Source organism: Salmo trutta, chromosome 37 (assembly GCF_901001165.1).
Source record: "Salmo trutta chromosome 37, fSalTru1.1, whole genome shotgun sequence".
NCBI classification, from domain to species: domain Eukaryota; kingdom Metazoa; phylum Chordata; class Actinopteri; order Salmoniformes; family Salmonidae; genus Salmo; species Salmo trutta.
The window spans coordinates 2,721,576-2,746,535 of NC_042993.1; the positions used below are offsets into that span (position 1 = coordinate 2,721,576).

Consider the following 24,960-nt stretch of genomic DNA (forward strand, 5'->3'; position numbering starts at 1 on the left):
AGGGGACAGAGGGATGAGAGTTAGAGGGGACAGGGGGATGGAGAGGTAGAGGGGACAGAGGGATAGAGAGGTAGAGGGGGACAGAGGGATGTAGAGGTAGAGGGGACAGGGGGAGGGAGAGGTAGAGGGGACAGAGGGATGGAGAGGTAGAGGGGACAGAGGGATAGAGGGAGAGGGGACAGGGGGAGGGAGAGGTAGAGGGGACAGAGGGATAGAGAGGTAGGGGGACAGAGGGATAGAGAGGTAGAGGGGACAGAGGGATAGAGAGGGTAGAGGGGACAGGGGGGGGAGAGGTAGAGGGGACAGAGGGATAGAGAGGTAGGGGGGACAGAGGGCTGGAGAGGTAGAGGGAACAGAGGGATAGATAGGTAGAGGGGACAGAGGGAGGAGAGGTAGAGGGGACAGAGGGATGGAGAGGTAGAGGGGACAGAGGGATAGAGAAGTAGAGGGGACAGAGGGATGGAGAGGTAGAGGGGACAGAGGGATAGAGAGGTAGAGGGGACAGAGGGATAGAGAGGTAGAGGGGACAGGGGGAGGGAGAGGTAGAGGGGATAGAGAGGTAGAGGGGACAGAGGGATGGAGAGGTAGAGGGGACAGAGGTATAGAGAGGTAGGGGGGACAGAGGGATAGACAGGTAGAGGGGACAGAGGGATGGAGAGGTAGAGGGGACAGGGAGAGGTAGAGAGGACAGAGGGATGGAGAGGGTAGAGGGGACAGAGAGATGGAGAGGTAGAGGGGACAGAGGGAGGGAGAGGTAGAGGGGACAGAGGGATGGAGAGGTAGAGGGGGACAGAGGGATGGAGAGGTAGAGGGGACAGAGGGATAGAGAGGTAGAGGGGACAGAGGGATGGAGAGGTACAGGGGACAGAGGGATAGAGAGGTAGAGGGGACAGAGGGATGGAGAGGTAGAGGCGACAGAGGGAGGGAGAGGTACAGGGGACAGAGGGATGGAGAGGTAGAGGGGACAGGGGGATGGAGAGGTAGAGGAGATAGAGGGGACAGAGGGATGGAGAGGTAGAGGGGATAGAGAGGTAGAGGGGACAGAGGGATGGAGAGGTAGAGGGGACAGAGGGATAGAGAGGTAGAGGGGACAGAGGGATGGAGAGGTAGGTAGAGGGACAGAGGGATGGAGAGGTAGAGGGGACAGAGGCAGGGAGAGGTACAGGGGACAGAGGGATAGAGAGGTAGAGGGGACAGAGGGATGGAGAGGTAGAGGGGACAGGGGGAGGGAGAGGTAGAGGGGACAGAGGGGTAGAGGGGACAGAGGGATAGAGAGGGTAGAGGGGACAGAGGGATGAAGAGGTAGAGGGGACAGAGGAAGTGAGAGGGAGAGGGGACAGAGGGAGGGAGAGGTACAGGGGACAGAGGGATAGAGAGGTAGAGGGGACAGAGGGATGGAGAGGTAGAGGGGACAGAGGGATAGAGAAGTAGAGGGGACAGAGGGATGGAGAGGTTAGAGGGGACAGAGGGATGGAGAGGTAGAGGGGACAGAGGGATAGAGAGGTAGAGGGGACAGAGGGATAGAGAGGTAGAGGGGACAGGGGGAGGGAGAGGTAGAGGGGACAGAGGGATAGAGAGGTAGGGGGGACATAGGGATGGAGAGGTAGAGGGGACAGAGGGAGGGAGAGGTAGAGGGGACAGAGAGATAGAGAGGTAGAGGGGACAGGGGGAGGGAGAGGGTAGAGGGGACAGAGGGATGGAGAGGTAGAGGGGACAGAGGGATAGGAGGGGGACAGAGGGGTAGAGGGGACAGAGGGATAGAGAGGTAGAGGGGACAGAGGGATAGAGAGGTTGAGGGGACAGAGGGATAGAGAGTTAGAGGGGACAGGGGGATGGAGAGGTAGAGGGGACAGAGGGATAGACAGGTAGAGGGGACTGAGGGATAGAGAGGTAGAGGGGACAGAGGTATAGAGAGGTAGAGGGGACAGGGGGATGGAGAGGTAGAGGGGACAGAGGGATAGAGAGGTAGGGGGTAGTAAAGAAGTGGTTCCAATGATAACTAAGTAAACTCAGTCTCCCCCTGTTCTCCCTCTTCCTCACTCCCCATCCCTCCTTCTCTCTTCCTGTTCCCCCCTCCTCTCTCTCCCCCTCCCTCCTCCCTTCCCCTCTCTCTCCCCTCCCCCTTCCCTCTATCCAGCTATGACCCAGACAGTGGCCATGACAGTGGGGCTGAGGATTCCCCAGACTCCTCCCCTCCCTTCTGCTTCCTGACCATGGGCATGGGAAAGGTCCTCTTACCCCAGGGGGCAGCAAACTTACACCACAGTACCCACAGTACTCATGGGAACAACCATGGCCCCCCTACTGCCCCCCTACCTCCGCGCCTGGGGGTTTGTCTGGACTTCGAAAAGGGGCGGGTCACATTTTACGACGCCCACTCGCTACGCACCCTGTGGGAGGGGCATGTGGATTGCTCTGCCCCTGTGTGCCCGGCCTTTTGTTTCATTGGTGGAGGGGCACTGCAGCTGCAGGAGCTGGTGGCCAATCGGAGCATAGAGGAGCCACCGCACAGAAGGGTCACCATCCAATCACGCGCCATCAATTTAGGTAACTGAAGAAGTATGGAGTGAATGATGTGGAAAGAACCTTTATCAACTTGATGTTTACTTTTTTATGTATAGGTTTCATTTGTAATGTCTGCAACTGTTGATGTACATTATGCAGAATAGAAGAATGTCAATGTCCCGGAATCCAGTGGATTGTAAGCGTTCTGCAGGTTACATCAGGATATGTGTATTCTGGTGTGATTCCAACTGTTGCTGTTTCTGTGTTGCATCTGAAAAGGACTCATGAGTGGGACGTTTACTGTTAAATGACTCATGAGTGGGACGTTTACTGTTAAATGACTGATGAGTGGGACGTTTATTGTTAAAGGACTCATGAGTGGAACGTTTACTGTTAAATGACTGATGAGTGGGACGTTTACTGTTAAATGACTGATGAGTGGGACGTTTACTGTTAAAGGACTCATGAGTGGGACGTTTACTGTTAAATGACTGATGAGTGGGACGTTTATTGTTAAAGGACTCATGAGTGGGACGTTTACTGTTAAATGACTGATGAGTGGGACGTTTATTGTTAAAGGACTCATGAGTGGAACGTTTACTGTTAAATGACTCATGAGTGGGACGTTTATTGTTAAATGACTCATGAGTGGGACGTTAACTGTTAAAGGACTCATGAGTGGGATGTTTACTGTTAAATGACTCATGAGTGGGACTTTAACTGTTAAAGGACTCGTGAGTGGGACGTTAACTGTCAAATGACTCATGAGTGGGATGTTAACTGTTAAATAACTGTTAAAGGATTCATGAGTGGGATGTTAACTGTTAAATGGCTCATGAGTGGGATGTTAACTGTTAAATGACTCATGAGTGGGATGTTAACTGTTAAATGACTCATGAGTGGGATGTTAACTGTTAAATGACTCATGAGTGGGATGTTAACTGTTAAATGGCTCATGAGTGGGATGTTAATTGTTAAATGACTCATGAGTGGGATGTTAACTGTTAAAAGGCTCATGAGTGGGATGTTAACTGTTAAATGACTCATGAGTGGGATGTTAACTGTTAAATGACTCATGAGTGGGATGTTAACTGTTAAATGACTCATGAGTGGGATGTTAACTGTTAAATGACTCATGAGTGGGATGTTAACTGTTAAATGACTCATGAGTGGGACGTTTACTGTTAAATGACTCATGAGTGGGATGTTAACTGTTAAATGACTCATGAGTGGACGTTAACTGTTAAATGACTCATGAGTGGGATGTTAACTGTTAAATGACTCATGAGTGGGATGTTAACTGTTAAATGACTCATGAGTGGGATGTTAACTGTTAAATGACTCATGAGTGGACGTTAACTGTTAAATGACTCATGAGTGGACGTTAACTGTTAAATGACTCATGAGTGGGACGTTAACTGTTAAATGACTCATGAGTGGGACGTTATCTGTTAGGATTCATGTTACCTGCACTTCACATAGATCTTATTGTTTGAAACCAAACCAAAATGCTCACATTGTGGAAGATTGTCTCATAAGCTTCAAACATGTATTACAAATCAAGAGGGTATAAATATCTAGTCTATATTTTGAGACAAAATAGAGATGAATGGGATTTACACATTATGGATAGAAAGGATTTTGCGTAAATCATGTGTTGATGTCAATGGGAAGATTTAGGATGTGTGTGTATTCATCTGAATTAAAATTATAATACTTATTTTATCATTCTCATCTGAGCTGGCTGAATATTTATACTGTTTTATAGCTTTTTATTCATTGCTTTTATGATTATTATGACTGGCAATAATACATTTTTACTCAACAGATTATTACTAAAAAGATAGATCTTTCAGGGTCGAGGCTCAGACTGTCAGTATTCATACAGTATATTGAATGTGTGTGTGCGTGAGAGTGTGTATATTTACTTGAATGCATGTGTGTACGTGTGTGAGAGAGAGAGTGAGAGACAGAGAGAGGGAGATATATATACAGTACGTGCCAAAAGTGTATTTTTACTATTTTCTACATTGTAGAATAATAGTGAAGACATCAAAACTATGAAATAACACATTTGGAATCATGTAGAAACCAAAAAAAGTGTTAAACAAATATATTTGTGGAGGCCAGGTCATCTGATGCAGCAGTCCATCATTCTTGATCAAATAGCCCTTTCACAGCCTGGAGGTGTGTTGAGTCATTGTCCTGTAGAAAAACAAATGATAGTCCCACTAAACCAGATGGGATGGTGTATCGCTGCAGAATGCTGTGGTAGCCATGCTGGTTAAGTGTGCCTTGAATTCTAAATAAATCACAGACAGTGTCACCAGCAAAGCACTCCCACACCATCACACCTCCTCTTCCATGCTTCACGGTGGGATCAACACATGCAGAGATCATCCGTTTACCTACTCTGCTTCTCACAAAGACACTGCAGTTGGAACCAAAAATCTAAAATTTTGACTCATCAGACCAAAGGACAGATTTCCACCAGTCTAATGTCCATTGCTCGTGTTTCTTGGAACCAAGCAAGTCCCTTCTTATTATTGGTGTCCTTTAGTAATGGTTTCTTTGCAGCATTTCGACCATGAAGGCCTGATTCACACAGTCTCCTCTGAACAGTTGATGTTGAGATGTCTGTTACTTGAACTCTGAAGCATTTATTTGGGCTGCAGTCTGATGTGCAGTTAACTTTAATTAACTTATCCTCTGCAGCAGAAGTAACTCTGGGTCTTCCTTTCCTGTGGCGGTTCTCATGAGAGCCATGTCTTAAAGTCATGATGGACTGTCGTTTCTCTTTGCTTATTTGAGCTGTTCTTGTCATAATATGGACTTGGTCTTTTACCAAATAGGACTATCTTCTGTATACCACCCATACCTTGTCACAACACAACTGATTGGCTCAAACGCGTTAAGAAGGAAATAAATTCCACAAATAAACTTTTAACAAGGCACACCTGTTAAAACTTCTTTGGGCTAGACGTGGCGCTAGCGACCCACCTCGACAACATCTGGTGAAATTGCAGAGCACGAAATTTAAATTACAGAAATAGTAATATTTAACATTCATGAAAATACAAGTGTCATACATCAGAAAAAAAGCTTAACTTCTTGTTAATCCAGCCGCTGTGTCAGACTCAAAAAGGCTTTACGGTGAAAGCACATCATGCGATTATCTGAGGACAGCGCCCTGCACACAAAATAATTTAAAACATTTTCCAACCAGGCAGGTACGCCACGAAAGTCAGAAATAGCGATAAAATAAATGCCTTACCTTTGAAGATCTTCTTCTGTTGGCACTCCAAAAGGTCCCAGCTACATCACAAATGGTCCTTTTGTTCAATAAAGTCCTTCTTTATATCCCCAAAAACTCAGTTTAGCTCGCACGCTTCATTCAATAATCCACTGGTTTCCCTCCTTCAAAATGCATACAAAATGAATCCCAAACGTTACCAATAAACTTCTCCAAACAAGTCAAACAACGTTTATAATCAAACCTCAGGTACCCTAATATGTAAATAAACGATAAAATTTAAGACAGAGAATCGTTATTGTCTTTACCGGAGATAAACAACAAAGTACGCGCTCTCATGCACGCGCATGAAAACACTACAGCAAAAATGGAAGCCACTTAGCAAAACTACAAATTCTAGCAAATTTTTCCAAAAACAAGCCTGAAACTCTTTCTAAAGACTGTTGACATCTAGTGGAAGCCCTAGGAACTGCAATCTGGGAGGTTTTCCCTTCATATTAAACATGACAGCCATTGGAATCAGTGGTGGGCTGAATTTTCTTTCTTTTCTGGATGGTTTGTCCTCGGGTTTTCGCCTGCCATATCAGTTCTGTTATACTCACAGACATTATTTTAACAGTTTTAGAAACTTTAGAGTGTTTTCTATACAAATCTATCCAATTATATGCATATCCTAGCTTCTGGGCCTGAGTAACAGGCAGTTTACCTTGGGCACGCTTTTCATCCAGACGTCAAAATACTGCCCCCAAGCCCAAAGAGGTTAATTGAAATGCATTCCAGGTGACTACCTCATGATGCTGGTTGAGAGAATGCCAAGAGTGTGCAAATCTGCCATCAAGGCAAAGGGTGGCTACTTTTAAGTATCTCAAATATAAAATATATTTTGATTTGTTTAACACTTTTTTGGTTACTACATGATTCCATATGTGTTATTTCATAGTTTTGATGTCTTCACTATTATTCTACAATGTAGAAAATAGCAAAAATAAAGAAAAACCCATGAATGAGTATGTGTGTCCAGACTTGACTGGTACTGTATATATCAGTAGAGCCTGCTGAGGGGAGAACGGCTAATAATAATGGCTGGAATGGAGTGAATGGAATGGTATCAAGAACATGGTTTTCATGTGTTTGATACCACTCCATTCCAGTCATTATTATGAGCCGTCCTCCCCTCAGCAGCCTCCAGTGGTATATATATAGAGAGAGTCCAGTCCAATCCCATCTGTTGCTCGCAGGTCTCGCTGTAACAACCATGCTTTCTGTTCTGTCTGTCCTGAATGATCTGGTTGTAAAATACAGTTGTCTTATACCTTACAGCACTTGAATGACTTTAGACTGTAGCATCTCCCTCATTTAGACTTTGCCATGCTGGCAGAATGTTTGTAAAACGTCATGAGAAAAAGGAATAAACAATTCAACAGTTACATTGAGGTGTTACGTGAATGATGTTCTGTTTCAGGAACATATCAGTAATGAGGACCAGACGGGGAGAGGAATCACTGGGCCGTTCAACAACCCTGCATACTTTAGTCATCTACAAAATGAAGTCAAATTTAGGACATAGAACAGAAGACACAGGTCATTAGTTATTACATCATGTTGAATGGACGGGTTGTTATGAGAAAACTCATGGCTCTGATTTCATCACAGCTTTTGTTTTGGTTCTCTCTGCCCTCACATAGAGGAGAGCAGGAAGACACTGAAGGGGCAACATTTATTTGAATCTTCATAGAGACCATAGCCTGAGGGAAGGTACATGTAGATTAAGTCCCCCTCCTCCAGAGTGACTGCATTAGATACATACTGATGCCCTTCCTGGCTATTGTACTGTTTTGACAATATTTCATACTGATTATTCTTAAATAAGGATACACCCATATGTGCCGATGTGCGGGCGTCCACGCCAGAGAATCTGAAGTAGTAGACTCCTCTCAATGGGACTGTGAAGACATCTGAATCAGAGGAAAGGAGGGAGAGATCAACACTGTCTGTCCCTCATAAACACTGGAGCAGCCTGTTAGTGATGTAGGTGTCTGTAACGAATGTCATATACGTAGCAGCAGTACCTGTATGATGGTTGTAGGTGTCTAACTAATGTCATATACGTAGCAGCAGTACCTGTATGATGGTTGTAGGTGTCTGTAACTACTGTCATATACGTAGCAGCAGTACCTACCTGTATGATGGTTGTAGGTGTCTGTAACTAATGTCATATACGTAGCAGCAGTACCTGTATGATGGTTGTAGGTGTCTGTAACTAATGTCATATACGTAGCAGCAGTACCTACCTGTATGATGGTTGTAGGTGTCTGTAACTAATGTCATATACGTAGCAGCAGTACCTGTATGATGGTTGTAGGTGTCTGTAACTAATGTCATATACGTAGCAGCAGTACCTGTATGATGGTTGTAGGTGTCTGTAACTAATGTCAAATACGTAGCAGCAGTACCTGTATGATGGTTGTAGGTGTCTGTAACTAATGTCATATACGTAGCAGCAGTACCTGTATGATGGTTGTAGGTGTCTGTAACTAATGTCATATACGTAGCAGCAGTACCTACCTGTATGATGGTTGTAGGTGTCTGTAACTAATGTCATTAACGTAGCAGCAGTACCTGTATGATGGTTGTAGGTGTCTGTAACTAATGTCATATACGTAGCAGCAGTACCTACCTGTATGATGTTTGTAGGTGTCTGTAACTAATGTCATATACGTAGCAGCAGTACCTGTATGATGGTTGTAGGTGTCTGTAACTAATGTCATATACGTAGCAGCAGTACCTACCTGTATGATGGTTGTAGGTGTCTGTAACTAATGTCAAATACGTAGCAGCAGTACCTGTATGATGGTTGTAGGTGTCTGTAACTAATGTCATATACGTAGCAGCAGTACCTGTATGATGGTTGTAGGTGTCTGTAACTAATGTCATATACGTAGCAGCAGTACCTGTATGATGGTTGTAGGTGTCTGTAACTAATGTCATATACGTAGCAGCAGTACCTGTATGATGGTTGTAGGTGTCTGTAACTAATGTCATATACGTAGCAGCAGTACCTGTATGATGGTTGTAGGTGTCTGTAACTAATGTCATATACGTAGCAGCAGTACCTGTATGATGGTTGTAGGTGTCTGTAACTAATGTCATATACGTAGCAGCAGTACCTGTATGATGGTTGTAGGTGTCTGTAACTAATGTCATAATACGTAGCAGCAGTACCTGTATGATGGTTGTAGGTGTCTGTAACTAATGTCATATACGTAGCAGCGTACCTGTATGATGGTTGTAGGTGTCTGTAACTAATGTCATATACGTAGCATCAGTACCTGTATGATGGTTGTAGGTGTCTGTAACTAATGTCATATACGTAGCATCAGTACCTGTATGATGTTGTAGGTGTCTGTAACTAATGTCATATACGTAGCAGCAGTACCTGTATGATGGTTGTAGGTGTCCTGTAACTAATGTCATATACGTAGCAGCAGTACCTGTATGATGGTTGTAGGTGTCTGTAACTAATGTCATATACGTAGCAGCAGTACCTGTATGATGGTTGTAGGTGTCTGTAACTAATGTCATATACGTAGCAGCAGTACCTGTATGATGGTTGTAGGTGTCTGTAACTAATGTCATATACGTAGCAGCAGTACCTGTATGATGGTTGTAGGTGTCTGTAACTAATGTCATATACGTAGCAGCAGTACCTGTATGATTGTTGTAGGTGTCTGTAACTAATGTCATATACGTAGCAGCAGTACCTGTATGATGGTTGTAGGTGTCTGTAACTAATGTCATATACGTAGCAGCAGTACCTGTATGATGGTTGTAGGTGTCTGTAACTAATGTCATATACGTAGCAGCAGTACTACCTGTATGATGGTTGTAGGTGTCTGTAACTAATGTCATATACGTAGCAGCAGTACCTGTATGATGGTTGTAGGTGTCTGTAACTAATGTCATATACGTAGCAGCAGTACCTGTATGATGGTTGTAGGTGTCTGTAACTAATGTCATATACGTAGCAGCAGTACCTGTATGATGGTTGTAGGTGTCTGTAACTAATGTCATATACGTAGCAGCAGTACCTGTATGATGGTTGTAGGTGTCTGTAACTAATGTCAAATACGTAGCAGCAGTACCTGTATGATGGTTGTAGGTGTCTGTAACTAATGTCATATACGTAGCAGCAGTACCTGTATGATGGTTGTAGGTGTCTGTAACTAATGTCATATACGTAGCAGCAGTACCTGTATGATGGTTGTAGGTGTCTGTAACTAATGTCATATACGTAGCAGCAGTACCTGTATGATGGTTGTGGGTGTCTGTAACTAATGTCATATACGTAGCAGCAGTACCTGTATGATGGTTGTAGGTGTCTGTAACTAATGTCATATACGTAGCAGCAGTACCTGTATGATGGTTGTAGGTGTCTGTAACTAATGTCATATACGTAGCAGCAGTACCTACCTGTATGATGGTTGTAGGTGTCTGTAACTACTGTCATATACGTAGCAGCAGTACCTACCTGTTTGATGGTTGTAGGTGTCTGTAACTAATGTCATATACGTAGCAGCAGTACCTGTATGATGGTTGTAGGTGTCTGTAACTAATGTCATATACGTAGCAGCAGTACCTGTATGATGGTTGTTGGTGTCTGTAACTAATGTCATATACGTAGCAGCAGTACCTGTATGATGTTGTAGGTGTCTGTAACTAATGTCATATACGTAGCAGCAGTACCTGTATGATGGTTGTAGGTGTCTGTAACTAATGTCATATACGTAGCAGCAGTACCTGTATGATGGTTGTAGGTGTCTGTAACTAATGTCATATACGTAGCAGCAGTACCTGTATGATGGTTGTAGGTGTCTGTAACTAATGTCATATACGTAGCAGCAGTACCTACCTGTATGATGGTTGTAGGTGTCTGTAACTAATGTCATATACGTAGCAGCAGTACCTACCTGTTTGATGGTTGTAGGTGTCTGTAACTAATGTCATATACGTAGCAGCAGTACCTGTATGATGGTTGTAGGTGTCCTGTAACTAATGTCATATACGTAGCAGCAGTACCTGTATGATGGTTGTAGGTGTCTGTAAACTAATGTCATATACGTAGCAGCAGTACCTGTATGATGGTTGTAGTGTCTGTAACTAATGTCATATATGTAGCAGCAGTACCTGTATGATGGTTGTAGGGTGTCTGTAACTAATGTCATATACGTAGCAGCAGTACCTGTATGATGGTTGTAGGTGTCTGTAACTAATGTCACTATACGTAGCAGCAGTACCTGTATGATGGTTTGTAGGTGTCTGTAACTAATGTCATATACGTAGCAGCAGTACCTGTATGATGGTTGTAGGGTCTGTAACTAATGTCATATACGTAGCAGCAGTACCTGTATGATGGTTGTAGGTGTCTGTAACTAATGTCATATACGTAGCAAGCAGTACCTACCTGTATGATGGTTGTAGGTGTCTGTAACTAATGTCATATACGTAGCAGCAGTACCTGTATGATGGTTGTAGGTGTCTGTAACTAATGTCATATACGTAGCAGCAGTACCTGTATGATGGTTGTAGGTGTCTAACTAATGTCATATACGTAGCAGCAGTACCTACCTGTATGATGGTTGTAGGTGTCTGTAACTAATGTCATATACGTAGCAGCAGTACCTACCTGTATGATGGTTGTAGGTGTCTGTAACTAATGTCATATACGTAGCAGCAGTACCTACCTGTATGTGGGTTGTAGGTGTTGCCGATGTTGGTGAAGACGTTGGTGTAGATCAGTTGGGTCTCAGTATTGAAAGATCCTTCTTTCCTGAGTTAGTCAAACCAGCAGAGAAGGCCAGCTTGGGTCTATCTCTGAGCACAAAATAGTTCTTTAAGTTACTGTATGTTGAGTAAGATAAATTCATAAAATGAACATATTCCCACACCACATTAGATACAATGAGTTTCTGAAAGTCTGTGTTTGTCTTACCTGTGTTCTCTCTCTTCAGCCCCTTCACTTCTCCTTTCAGTTCCTCCACCTCTCTCTCGCTGGCTGTCACTCTGGTCCCCATGGCTGACAGTTCAGCTGCTTGGGCTACAATTATGGGAATAATATCTAGAGCTCTTGATCTGATGTCTAGAGCTGAAATAAACTGATGATGAATTCAACACACTCTTCCTGACTACAATAGTCAAATAAACTGATGATGAATTCAACACACTCTTCCTGACTACAATAGTCAAATTATCTGATGTCTAGAGCTGAAATAAACTGATGATGAATTCAACCAACTCTTCCTGACTACAATAGTCAAATGAAATGAAGCTGCCTAATGTTCGCTGCATTCTCTCTCCAGTTCCTCCACCTTGTTCTTGTGGAACTGCTGTTCAGTCACAGTGACACTCCGCTCTTTGGTTCACCATCTCCTTCTGCAGCTCCTCCACCTCTCCTTTCAGCTCCTCCATCTCTCCTTCTGCAGCTCCTCCACCTCTCCTTCTGCAGCTCCTCCACCTCTCCTTTCAGCTCCTCCACCTCTCCTTTCAGCTCCTCCACCTCTCCTTTCAGCTCCTCTACCTCTCCTTTCAGCTCCTCCATCTCTCCTTTCAGCTCCTCCACCTCTCCTTTCAGCTCCTCCATCTCTCCTTCTGCAGCTCCTCCACCTCTCCTTTCAGCTCCTCCACCTCTCCTTTCAGCTCCTCCACCTCTCCTTTCAGCTCCTCTACCTCTCCTTTCAGCTCCTCCATCTCTCCTTTCAGCTCCTCCACCTCTCCTTTCAGCTCCTCCATCTCTCCTTTCAGCTCCTCCACCTCTCCTTCTGCAGCTCCTCCACCTCTCCTTTCAGCTCCTCCACCTCTCCTTTCAGCTCCTCCATCTCTCCTTCTGCAGCTCCTCCACCTCTCCTTTCAGCTCCTCCACCTCTCCTTTCAGCTCCTCCACCTCTCCTTTCAGCTCCTCCACCTCTCCTTTCAGCTCCTCTATCTCTCCTTTCAGCTCCTCCATCTCTCCTTTCAGCTCCTCCACCTCTCCTTTCAGCTCCTCCACCTCTCCTTTCAGCTCCTCCACCTGGCTCTTACTGGCACTCAGTCTGGTCTCAAACTACAATAACATGAGGCTTTTTAATCTCTACTTAATGAAAAAGGAGCTAACCCACATGCAGTAAACATAGTGTAGTGCCCGTAGTACAAACGTTTGCATATCTTGGTGTAATGGCTAAGACGTTGGACTGACACGTGCAGGGACTCGGGTTGGAGTCCCAATTGCACTACATCCTGAATTTGCTATTATTATACATAAACACCCTTTTTTACCTGAATTCTCTCTCTTCAGTTCCACCGCCTGACCCTCACTGGCTGTCACTCTGGCCCCCATGTTCCTCAGCTTCACTCGCTGTTCCACCACCATGTTCCTCAGCTCCACTCTCTGTTCCACCACCATGTTCCTCAGCTCCACTCTGTTCCACCACCATGTTCCTCAGCTCCACTCTCTGTTCCACCACCATGTTCCTCAGCTCCACTCCCTGTTCCACCACCATGTTCCTCAGCTCCACTCTCTGTTCCACCACCATGTTCCTCAGCTCCACTCTCTGTTCCACCACCATGTTCCTCAGCTCCACTCTCTGTTCCACCACCATGTTCCTCAGCTCCACTCCCTGTTCCACCACCATGTTCCTCAGCTCCACTCTCTGTTCCACCACCATGTTCCTCAGCTCCACTCTCTGTTCCACCACCATGTTCCTCAGCTCCACTCTCTGTTCCACCACCATGTTCCTCAGCTCCACTCTCTGTTCCACCACCATGTTCCTCAGCTCCACTCTCTGTTCCACCACCATGTTCCTCAGCTCCACTCTCTGTTCCACCACCATGTTCCTCAGCTCCACTCTCTGTTCCACCACCATGTTCCTCAACTCCACTCTCTGTTCCACCACCATGTTCCTCAGCTCTCTCTGTTCCACCACCATGTTCCTCAGCTCCACTCTCTGTTACACTACCATGTTCTTCAGCTCCACCACCATGTTCCTCAGCTCCACTCTCTGTTCCACCACCATGTTCCTCAGCTCCACTCTCTGTTCCACCACCATGTTCCTCAGCTCCACTCTCTGTTCCACCACCATGTTCCTCAGCTCCACTCTCTGTTCCACCATCATGTTCCTCAGCTCCACCACCATGTTTCTCAGCTCCACTCTCTGTTCCACAACCATGTTCCTCAGCTCCACTCTCTGTTCCACCACCATGTTCCTCAGCTCTCTCTGTTCCACCGCCATGTTCCTCAGCTCCACTCTCTGTTCCACCACCATGTTCCTCAGCTCCACCACCATGTTCCTCAGCTCCACTCTCTGTTCCACCACCATGTTCCTCAGCTCCACTCCCTGTTCCACCACCATGTTCCGCAGCTCCACTCTCTGTTCCACCACCATGTTCCTCAGCTCCACTCTCTGTTCCACCACCATGTTCCTCAGCTCCACCACCATGTTCCTCAGCTCCACTCCCTGTTCCACCACCATGTTCCTCAGCTCCACTCTCTGTTCCACCACCATGTTCCTCAGCTCCACTCTCTGTTCCACCACCATGTCTCTCAGCTCCTTCAGTTCAGTCCAGATGTCAGGCTGGGGGGGTCAACGGTTCAGCATCACTCTCCCTGCTCTCTCCCCCTTCGCTGTGACCCTGTAGAGTGATGTCATTCTCCCTAACCCCTCCACTCTGGCCCTGAGCCCATGTCCCAGACAGACAGTACAGCAACACCAGCAGAGCTCCAGCACCCCTCATTCTGAAACAATGTCTCTTCAGAACTAATGTAGTCTACTGGGCTCAGTCCTTCTTTATACACACTGGTGTTGTTGAACCAATACATGAGATGTTGGCACGTGTCCTCTGTGGAAAGTTCCAGATAGCCTTGGCAGTGTGATAAAACAGGGACCATTTTGCACAGACCAAAAGCAGGTCATTTTTATCTGATGCTGTGCATGTGGGACAATCAAACCTGTTACTTCTGTCTGTCTGTTTTGTGTCCTCTAGTAAGTAGGGTCGGCAGGTAGCCTAGTGGTTAAGAGTGTTGGGCCAGTAACCGAAAGGTCACTGGTTTGAATCCCCGAGCCAACTAGGTGAAAAATCTATAGATTGCCCTTGAGCAAGGCACTTAACCCTAATTGCTCATGTAAGTCACTCTGGATAAGAGTGTCTACTAAATGACTCAAAGGTAAGTAAATATAAATAAAGCAGCAAGGTATCAGAAATATCACCATAGTTACTGAAGGGCTAGCTGCTGAAGCTGTCATTATTATTGAAGCTCCACTAAGCCTATTGGAGGTCTAGGTACAGTCATCCCCATAGTTACTGAAGGGCTAGCTGCTGAAGCTGTCATTATTATTGAAGCTCCACTAAGCCTATTGGAGGTCTAGGTACAGTCATCCCCATAGTTACTGAAGGGCTAGCTGCTGAAGCTGTCATTATTATTGAAGCTCCACTAAGCCTATTGGAGGTCTAGGTACAATCATCACCATAGTTACTGAAGGGCTAGCTGCTGAAGCTGTTATTATTATTGAAGCTCCACTAAGCCTATTGGAGGTCTATGGACAGTCATCACCATAGTTACTGAAGGGCTAGCTGCTGAAGCTGTTATTATTATTTTTGCTGCTCCACTAAGCCTATTGGAGGTCTATGTACAGTCATCACCATAGTTACTGAAGGGCTAGCTGCTGAAGCTGTTATTATTATTAAAGCTCCACTAAGCCTATTGGAGGTCTAGGTACAATCATCACCATAGTTACTGAAGGGCTAGCTGCTGAAGCTGTTATTATTATTGAAGCTCCACTAAGCCTATTGGAGGTCTATGTACAGTCATCACCATAGTTACTGAAGGGCTAGCTGCTGAAACTGTTATTATTATTGAAGCTCCACTAAGCCTATTGGAGGTCTATGGACAGTCATCACCATAGTTACTGAAGGGCTAGCTGCTGAAGCTGTTATTATTATTATTGCAGCTCCACTAAGCCTATTGGAGGTCTATGTACAGTCATCACCATAGTTACTGAAGGGCTAGCTGCTGAAGCTGTTATTATTATTAAAGCTCCACTAAGCCTATTGGAGGTCTAGGTACAGTCATCACCATAGTCTGTTCACCTAGATCCACAAGGTGGAGTTAACTTGAAGGGGAGGGAGAAGGGAGTGAGGGTTTAAAACAAAGCCCTGCCTCTGTGGCTGTTGTCAAAGCAACAGAGAAGGAGCAGGAAGTATCCAGTTAGTTAAATAGAACACACACACTCCCTCTGGTAACCTCCGGTCCTCACACCCTGAACAGCCACTCCGCCACCTGACCAGCCTCATACAGGTAAGAGACACCTGCTGCTAGCTACACCTGATCTCCTCCTTCTCTGAGAAAATACATGAACCTGGGTATGTGTGTTCTCTCTTTCCCTGTCCTCTCTTTCTCACACATCTGTCTCTGTTCTCATGTGTTCTCTCTTCCCTGTCCTCTCTTTCTCACACATCTGTCTCTGTTCTCATGTGTTCTCTCTTTCCCTGTCCTCTCTATCTCACACATCTGTCTCTGTTCTCATGTGTTCTCTCTTCCCTGTCCTCTCTTTCTCACACATCTGTCTCTGTTCTCATGTGTTCTCTCTTCCCTGTCCTCTCTTTCTCACACATCTGTCTCTGTTCTCATGTGTTCTCTCTTCCCTGTCCTCTCTTTCTCACACATCTGTCTCTGTTCTCATGTGTTCTCTCTTTCCCTGTCCTCTCTATCTCACACATCTGTCTCTGTTCTCATGTGTTCTCTCTTTCCCTGTCCTCTCTATCTCACACATCTGTCTCTGTTCTCATGTGTTCTCTCTTTCCCTGTCCTCTCTTTCTCACACATCTGTCTCTGTTTTCATGTGTTCTCTCTTTCCCTGTCCTCTCTATCTCACACATCTGTCTCTGTTCTCATGTGTTCTCTCTTTCCATGTCCTCTCTATCTCACACATCTGTCTCTGTTCTCATGTGTTCTCTCTTTCCCTGTCCTCTCTTTCTCACACATCTGTGTCTGTTCTCATGTGTTCTCTCTTTCCCTTTCCTCTCTATCTCACACGTCTGTCTCTGTTCTCATGTGTTCTCTCTTTCCCTGTCCTCTCTATCTCACACATCTCTCTCTGTTCTCATGTGTTCTCTCTTTCCCTGTCCTCTCTTTCTCACACATCTGTCTCTGTTCTCATGTGTTCTCTCTTTCCCTGTCCTCTCTATCTCACACGTCTGTCTCTGTTCTCATGTGTTCTCTCTTTCCCTGTCCTCTCTATCTCACACATCTCTCTCTGTTCTCATGTGTTCTCTCCCTGTGACCAAACAATGCCAATAGTATGTCTGTCATATAAGAATGTTCCAGATGGGCCCCTGGCATGGGCTATATTATAAAGTTGTCATATTTTGATTGACTAATGGGACAATATATGTGGGGAATGGCTCTCAGCACTTGGCTTTGCCCAGTTTAAATGCCAGGTAAACAGGAGTGGTATTATTTGTGCATGTCAACGTGTGTATATGCTGCCAGGCGCCAAACTGACAGAACTGGATTGGCAGTGTATCCGCCCAGGCAGCCATTGTTCTGACAATCATTGTTCCACAGTCTCATAATGAGCCACCAGAATAGCTCAAGACACACCTGACTGTTGCATGTAACAATATAATGGTGTCACTAAGTAACATCATAATAATCACTGAGTAACACCATAATAATCACTGAGTAACACCATAATAACACCATAATAATCACTGAGTAACACCATAATAATCACTGAGTAACATCATAATAATCACTGAGTAACATCATAATAATCACTGAGTAACACCATAATAATCACTGAGTAACACCATAATAACACCATAATAATCACTGAGTAACACCATAATAATCACTGAGTAACATCATAATAATCACTGAGTAACACCATAATAATCACTGAGTAACATCATAATAATCACTGAGTAACACCATAATAATCACTGAGTAACACCATAATAACACCATAATAATCACTGAGTAACACCATAATAATCACTGAGTAACATCATAATAATCACTGAGTAACATCATAATAATCACTGAGTAACATCATAATAATCACTGAGTAACACCATAATAATCACTGAGTAACACCATAATAACACCATAATAATCACTGAGTAACACCATAATAATCACTGAGTAACACCATAATAATCACTGAGTAACACCATAATAATCACCGAGTAACACCATAATAACACCATAATAACACCATAATAACACCATAATAACACCATAATAATCACCGAGTAACACCATAATAACACCATAATAACACCATAATAATCACCGAGTAACACCATAATAACACCATAATAACACCATAATAATCACTGAGTAACACCATAATAATCCCTCAGTCAGACAGAGTGATTATTATTTAAAAAAAATTAAACATGTCAAAAAGTATCTCATTCACAGAGAAAGGTTTATTTAGGCATTCAGTTTGCATGGTTAGTGAATAGTTAAAGTGTAAATTGCCTTTCTTGATGGCCCCTGAGATGAGATAATTAAAGTTGAATTTAATTATAATTTAAATGGAGGAGAAGGAGGAAGAGGAACAGGTGGTTTACCAACACTGCTTTGAAGTGACCGAACAGGTTTTAATCTGTAAAACAGACGAGGAGGAAAAAGAGGAACAGCGAAACAAGCGAAAGTATTTCTCTCTGTCAAAGAGCTATATATCTTATGTGAGGTTTTACAAATATTTTAGGTATGTCGGTACCTGTGTGTCTATTGGGTGAGTGAGTAATATTGGGTGGTGTGATCTCAGTCTATCTTGGGCTTTCATGTTCATCACACATTTCTAACAATGAAGTTTCAGAGTCAACTCCATGCCCAACTTCAGGCCCATTTTGAATGTCTTTTATTGTCTTCTGCAGGTTACTGCAATGACATTTCTCCACCACTTGGGGGCAGTGCTGGCTCTTTCTTGTCTTGTCTCCATGGCCCAAACTGAGAAAAGTAAGTGGTCAAAATAGTATCCTTAGTCAACACAATTTCTCTCCTCATGTATTTGTCTTTGCTGGATGGGAGGATGGACATTCCTGAGAGCAATAAGTGTCTCACCCCCTTCCCTCTTCTATCTCCCTCTCCCTCCAGCCACTCCGCAGGGCTCCAGCAGGCCCATGACTAGAGCTCTGTTCCTCAGCTACAGCTCAGATGGAGAATCCCTCACCACCGAGCAGCTCCGCAGCCTCCTCTCCAATGAGTTCAGCCAGGTCCAGGTGCGTGTGTGTGTGCTTGTGCTTGTGTGTGTGTACTGGGCTGAAAGGGAAGAATCCTAAACTAAGACTGAGTCTCTCTCTCTCTCTCTCTCTCTCTCTCTCTCTCTCTCTCTCTCTCTCTGTGTCTCTCTTGCTCTCTCTCTCTCTCTCTCTGTCTCTCTCTCTGTCTCTCTCCTCTCTCTCTCTGTGTCTCTCTCTCTCTCTCTCTCTGTGTCTCTCTCTCTCCCTCTCTCTCTCTCTCTCTCTCTCTGTGTCTCTCTCTCTCTCTCTCTCTCTCTCTCTCTGTCTCTGTCTCTCTCTCTCTCTCTCTCTCTCTCTCTCTCTCTCTCTAGGCGCTGAATGATCAGCTGCTGGAGGAGTTCATTGTGGCTTATGACGGAAATGGAGATCACAAGCTCGATATGATGGAGTTTGCAGATCTGGTCAAATTCATCACCAAAGACGGCCACTAGACAACACTGGAAATATATCATAAACCTGGGCTTTTGATGGGCTTAACAATATCTGACACATAGAAAATGTAAAAGAGATCACAAAACCTGAAACATACACACATTCCTGATGAATAAATCTGTCTACTGCTTGTAGTCATTTAAACTCACAACCCACTTTACTTCAAGTGAATAACTAATTCTATAACAACAAAGTATGAGATATGCCTCTTGTATCCATGTAGGATTACTTACAGATGAGTAGTGGCTTACTTGAAGTGCCTACAGTGCAGAATACTAGGAGGCTGGCGAGGGGAGGACGGCTCATAACAAGGAAACTACGTGTTTGATGTATTTGATACCACACCACTGACTCCGTTCCAGCCGTTACTATGAGCCCGTCCTCCCCAATTAAGGTGCCACCAGCCACCTGTGCGACAGCATCAGTATGCTGTTCCAAGCAAAACACCACAGTTCCCTCAACAGCTGTGTCTCAATAGCCTTTCCTGCAGTTAAATGACCTAGTGGCCTCATGGGTGGAATGTTATTCATATTTTTCAGAATTTCGTAAATAATTAACAAAATCTGGTGTTTCTATGTCAAATGGTTTAGTTATACTTCAGTCTTCTGTGATGTATATAAAGTGTAATATTGAGACGTAAACTCTCAACTCTATATCTGACATGGTACAGGTGTCTTCTTTAAGCCCATAACCATGTGTGTCACAGTAGATGTGTTTAAGACTACCTAGAAACACTCTGTGTGACCCTGATTTAACCCAGTGCAGTAACAACTGCTTTAAATCCTCTGTGTCTGTCAGCTCTTACCGCAGCCAGGTCAGAATATGTTGTTCAACCATGTTTCTCAAAGGTCAAATGTTGAAGTTGTTCCAAATGTCAAATTTCGATGTGTTTAAGGTTAAGTTTAGAAATGAAGGTTAAGTTAAGGTATTAACTGAAGAGTTTTTAAGGTTAGGGTTAAGTTAAGATATTAATTCAGAGTTAGTAAGGTTAGGGTTATGTTAAGGTATTAACTCAGAGTTTTTAAGGTTAGGGTTATGTTAAGGTATTAATTCAGAGTGTTTAAGGTTAGGGTTAAGTTAAGATATTAATTCAGAGTTTTTAAGGTTAGGGTTATGTTAAGGTATTAATTCAGAGTTTTTAAGGTTAGGGTTAAGTTAAGACACTAACTCTAAATTCTTAAAGTTAGGCATTAATGAATGGTTAAGGTATTAACTCTGAATGGTTAAGGTAAGGGTTAAGGTTAGGCATTAATGAATGGTTAAGGTAAAGGTTATGGTTAGGCATTAATGAATGGTTAAAATAAGGGTTAAGGTTAGGCATTAATGAATGGTTAAGGTAAGGGTTAAGGTTAGGCATTAATGAATGGTTAAGGTATTAACTCTGAATGGTTAAGGTAAGGGTTAAGGTTAGGCATTAATGAATGGTTAAGGTATTAACTCTGAATGGTTACGGTAAGGGTTAAGGTTAGGCATTAATGAATGGTTTAGGTATTAACTCTGAATGGTTAAGGTAAGGGTTAAGGTTAGGCATTAATGAATGGTTTAGGTATTAACTCTGAATGGTTAAGGTAAGGGTTAAGGTTAGGCATAAATGAATGGTTTAGGTATTAACTCTGAATGGTTAAGGTAAGGGTTAAGATTTGGTATAGGCTTAAAACAACAACAATTTGAAATAACTTGCAACCTTTTCAAATAGAGGCAGATGCTTATACAACGTCCTAGCGAAACTGAAACCTATTTGAAGGTTACAGCGCTCACTGTTGCCCCTGGTGTCCAGTTTCCACATCATCTCCCGATGTCCTCAGACATGGATGGACGTTGAATACTGACTTGTATCACGGGTGACCTGGCTGTTAAATCCACCACCTGTTTGTCTGAGCAGATAAGAGAATTCAGTGGGATTCTGTATATAACTCCTTTACCAGACCAGGCCTCGGTGAGGGAAGAGGCTACTGGAGTCTATAGTACAACTGGCTCTAGGAGGAAACCTATCTACTATCTATTGTTGAACAAAATGTTGCAGTTTAATGATCATCATAATCATCACACATCCATTATCTTTCAGGGTGATGGGTAATAAAATATGAATCATTTTTCTGTCAATAAAGTGGTGGTTTAATTCAAGTCACCATGGTTTACAAGGTTTCCACTGTTGCCTGGTCTCTGTCAGTTGAGTAACTACATTTCGGCCACTAGAGACAGAGGTGTCTGTCTGTCAAACAGAATTCCTGTATACCATTAGAGGAGAGGAGAGGACAGGAGAGGAATAGAGGTGAAACAGGACAGTCAGACCTGGGACGTAAAGCCCTGAAGGCATACTGTGAAGGTACAATATTAGTAAGAAAGAGAGAGAGACAGAGAGCGAGAGACATAGAGAGATAGAGAGAGAGAGAGAGAGAGAGAGAGAGAGAGAGAGAGAGAGAGAGGAGCGAGAGAGAGAGAGAGAGAGAGAGACAGACAGACAGACAGACAGACAGACAGACAGACAGACAGACAGACAGACAGACAGACAGACAGACAGACAGACAGACAGACAGACAGACAGACAGACAGACAGACAGAGAGGCCTTCAGCTGTGTAACCTGTGTGACCTGAGTGAAGAATGCTGATGAAAGTCAACAGAAAGAGAGCGGCATTCCAGTGACAGAACACTGGTTAAACTGGGAATAGAAACACACTGGCTGCTGCTGTCTGCACATTGTTGACCATAAATCCCTCCTGCAGCAACTGCACATGCACTTACATGGACAAGAGGAGGGACAGGAATGTCAGAAAAGTGAAGGTCAGGGTGTGTGTGTGTGTGTGTGTGTGTGTGTGTGTGTGTGTGTGTGTGTGTGTGTGTGTGTGTGTGTGTGTGTGTGTGTGTGTGTGTGTGTGTGTGTGTGTGTGTGTGTGTGTGTGTGTGTGTGTGTGTGTGTGTGTGTGTGTGTGTGTGTGTGTGTGTGTGTGTGTGTGTGTGTGTGTGTGTGTGTGTGTGTGTGTGTGACAGGACAGTTGGACACTGACAGCAGAAAAACAACATGTCTGCCTCTTTAGACTCTGTGACGTCTGACCTCCACTGTTACAGGAGCAACGGAGGGGAGCACAGCCAGCCTTGTCCTCCCTCTGTTGTCTGTTGGTAGTGATGGACAAGACAAGACTATTAGCTGTCTAATTAAGAGAAGACATTAGCCTATAAATACATGAACAGAATCTGAAATCAGATTCCCACCCAGAGTGAGTAATCAATCAATTTGCCAAATGTCCACAGACACAATCATCAGTACTGTTGAAGAGAGACCAAGTGGATCATAATTGGTTGAATGTGATCTACGACAACAACATGATTTAACTAAAGGTACAATATGCAGAAATCGCTCCACCTTTTCCTGGTTGCTAAAATACTGATAGTTCACCTCATTTCAGTTTGTGACAAAACAAGCACTCGGAGTGTAGGGAATCATTGTACCATCTAAACCGCTGTGAAATATAGATAAAATATGTTTGGTTATTTATTTTCAACTGTTTGAAGCTGCTGTACAAAACTGAAAGTAAAAGATGCAAAAACGACACTTAAGAATGGGAAGCATAGAAATAGAGCAGATAGAACAGATCTACAGCTTTTTAGACTTGCTTTCAGTGAGAATGACAGACCTATAACGTATGTGAATTTGGTCAGGTCGCCCATAAAGTTACATATTGCAGTTTTAACTATGTCTCTCAGTCTGTGTGACTACTGCACTGTTGCAGGTACTACTGCACTGTTGGAGCTAGGAACACAAGAATTTCGCTACACCCACAATAACATCTGCTAAATACGTGTATGTGACCGAAACAATTTGATTTGATTTGAGTTGTCTATCTCCTATCCAGAGGTGGCACCTCAGGTCCCAGAGTGGTGTGGTGAAAAATGCATTCTGGGGCCCGTAATTTTTACTGATCTGGCCAGGTCCTAACCAGGTGAAACTCCAGACCTTATACGGTATGACATGATTAATCTGTTTAATATGGGCTATGATGGGACCAGAGTTTTTCTAATAGTCACATGGCTTTAAAAAACTCCTGGAAAAACTTCTGGCATTGTAGAGGATGAAAACCCTGTCAAACTGCAGCAACCTTGTACTTGTTCATATGAATTCTATTTTAAAGAAGGACTAGGGGGGTTTCCTACACACAGACACAGAGAAAGCAGCATGATTGGAGAATAACACACACTGGGTGTAGCTTGCTTTATGCAGGTTTGCGTTGTGTAGTCCTGCCTTATGCAACTGTAGTCCTAATTAAACATGTACTCACAGTCCACGACAGCTATTGTGTTTATTGACTCATTCCAGTTAATCATTTTGAATTGAAAAAGTCTAGTCTACCCAAAGTTTGAATACAAACCAAATTTGATCCCATTTATATTTTTTCACAAACAAATGGGTTGTGAATACAAAACGTTTACTGTTCACCCAGGACAGGTGTTACGGCTGTTTGAAGGAGGGGACCAAAATGCAGCGTGTTCAGAATTACACATATTTATTAAACGTGAAACTGAATGTAATACACTTAAATACTTGAAAACACAAAAACAACAAACCGTGACACAGAGAGGACAACACACTACTCAAAAGATAATAACCGACAAACAACGAGGAAAACCCCTATTTAAATATGATCTCTAATCAGAGGCAATGAGGATCAGCTGCCTCCAATTAGAGATCAACCCCAAACAATCACAACATTGAAATAGACAAACTAGAACTTAAACATAGAAATAGAAAACATAGAACAACCCTTAACACCCCCTGTCACGCCCTGCCCTACTCTACTATAGAAAATGACATCTTACTAGGGTCACGACGTGACAACAGGAAAATTGTCTATTTCACGCACTTATCAAGAGAACATCCCAGGTCATCCCTTCTGCCTCTGATCTGGCAGACTCACTAAACACAAATGATTCATTTGTAAATTATGTCTGAGTACTAAACTTTGCCCCTAGCTATCCCTAAATGAGAAAAAAACTATAAGCAAACCAGACGACACTTTATTCCTTATATTAAAAATGATTTATACTTTTTCCACCTCTGCTCTTATCTCTCTCTCTCTGTGTGTGTGTGTGTTGTATAAGTAAATCACAGCACCCCTCTGCTATCTCTCTCTTTTACCTGCAGGAACACAAGCAGGCATGCAGACAGGCAGGCATGCATGCACACGCACACACATACAGTGGGGGAAAAAAGTATTTGATCCCCTGCTGATTTTGTACGTTTGCCCACTGACAAAGAAAGGATCAGTCTATAATTTTAATGGTAGGTTTATTTGAGCAGTGAGAGACAGAATAACAACAACAAAATCCAGAAAAATGCATGTCAAAAATGTTATAAATTGATTTGCATTTTAATGAGGGAAATAGAATAACAACAAAAAAATCCAGAAAAACGCATGTCAAAAATGTTATTTCCCTCATTAAAATGCAAATCAATTTATAACATTTTTGACATGCATTTTTTGTTGTTATTCTG

General features: G+C 43.6%; 1 protein-coding gene across 1 annotated transcript in view; it reads left to right on the plus strand.

The window, feature by feature from the left end:
* trim46a (tripartite motif containing 46a) overlaps nucleotides 1–3,613 on the plus strand; it is a gene marked incomplete in the record, with an annotated part of 23,842 nt that extends 20,229 nt beyond the window's left edge. Inside the window, 1 exon segment of the mRNA XM_029737259.1 lies at nucleotides 2,138–3,613. Within this exon segment, the coding sequence (XP_029593119.1) occupies nucleotides 2,138–2,555 (418 nt within the window).
* Between the last annotated feature and the right edge of the window lie 21,347 nt (nucleotides 3,614–24,960).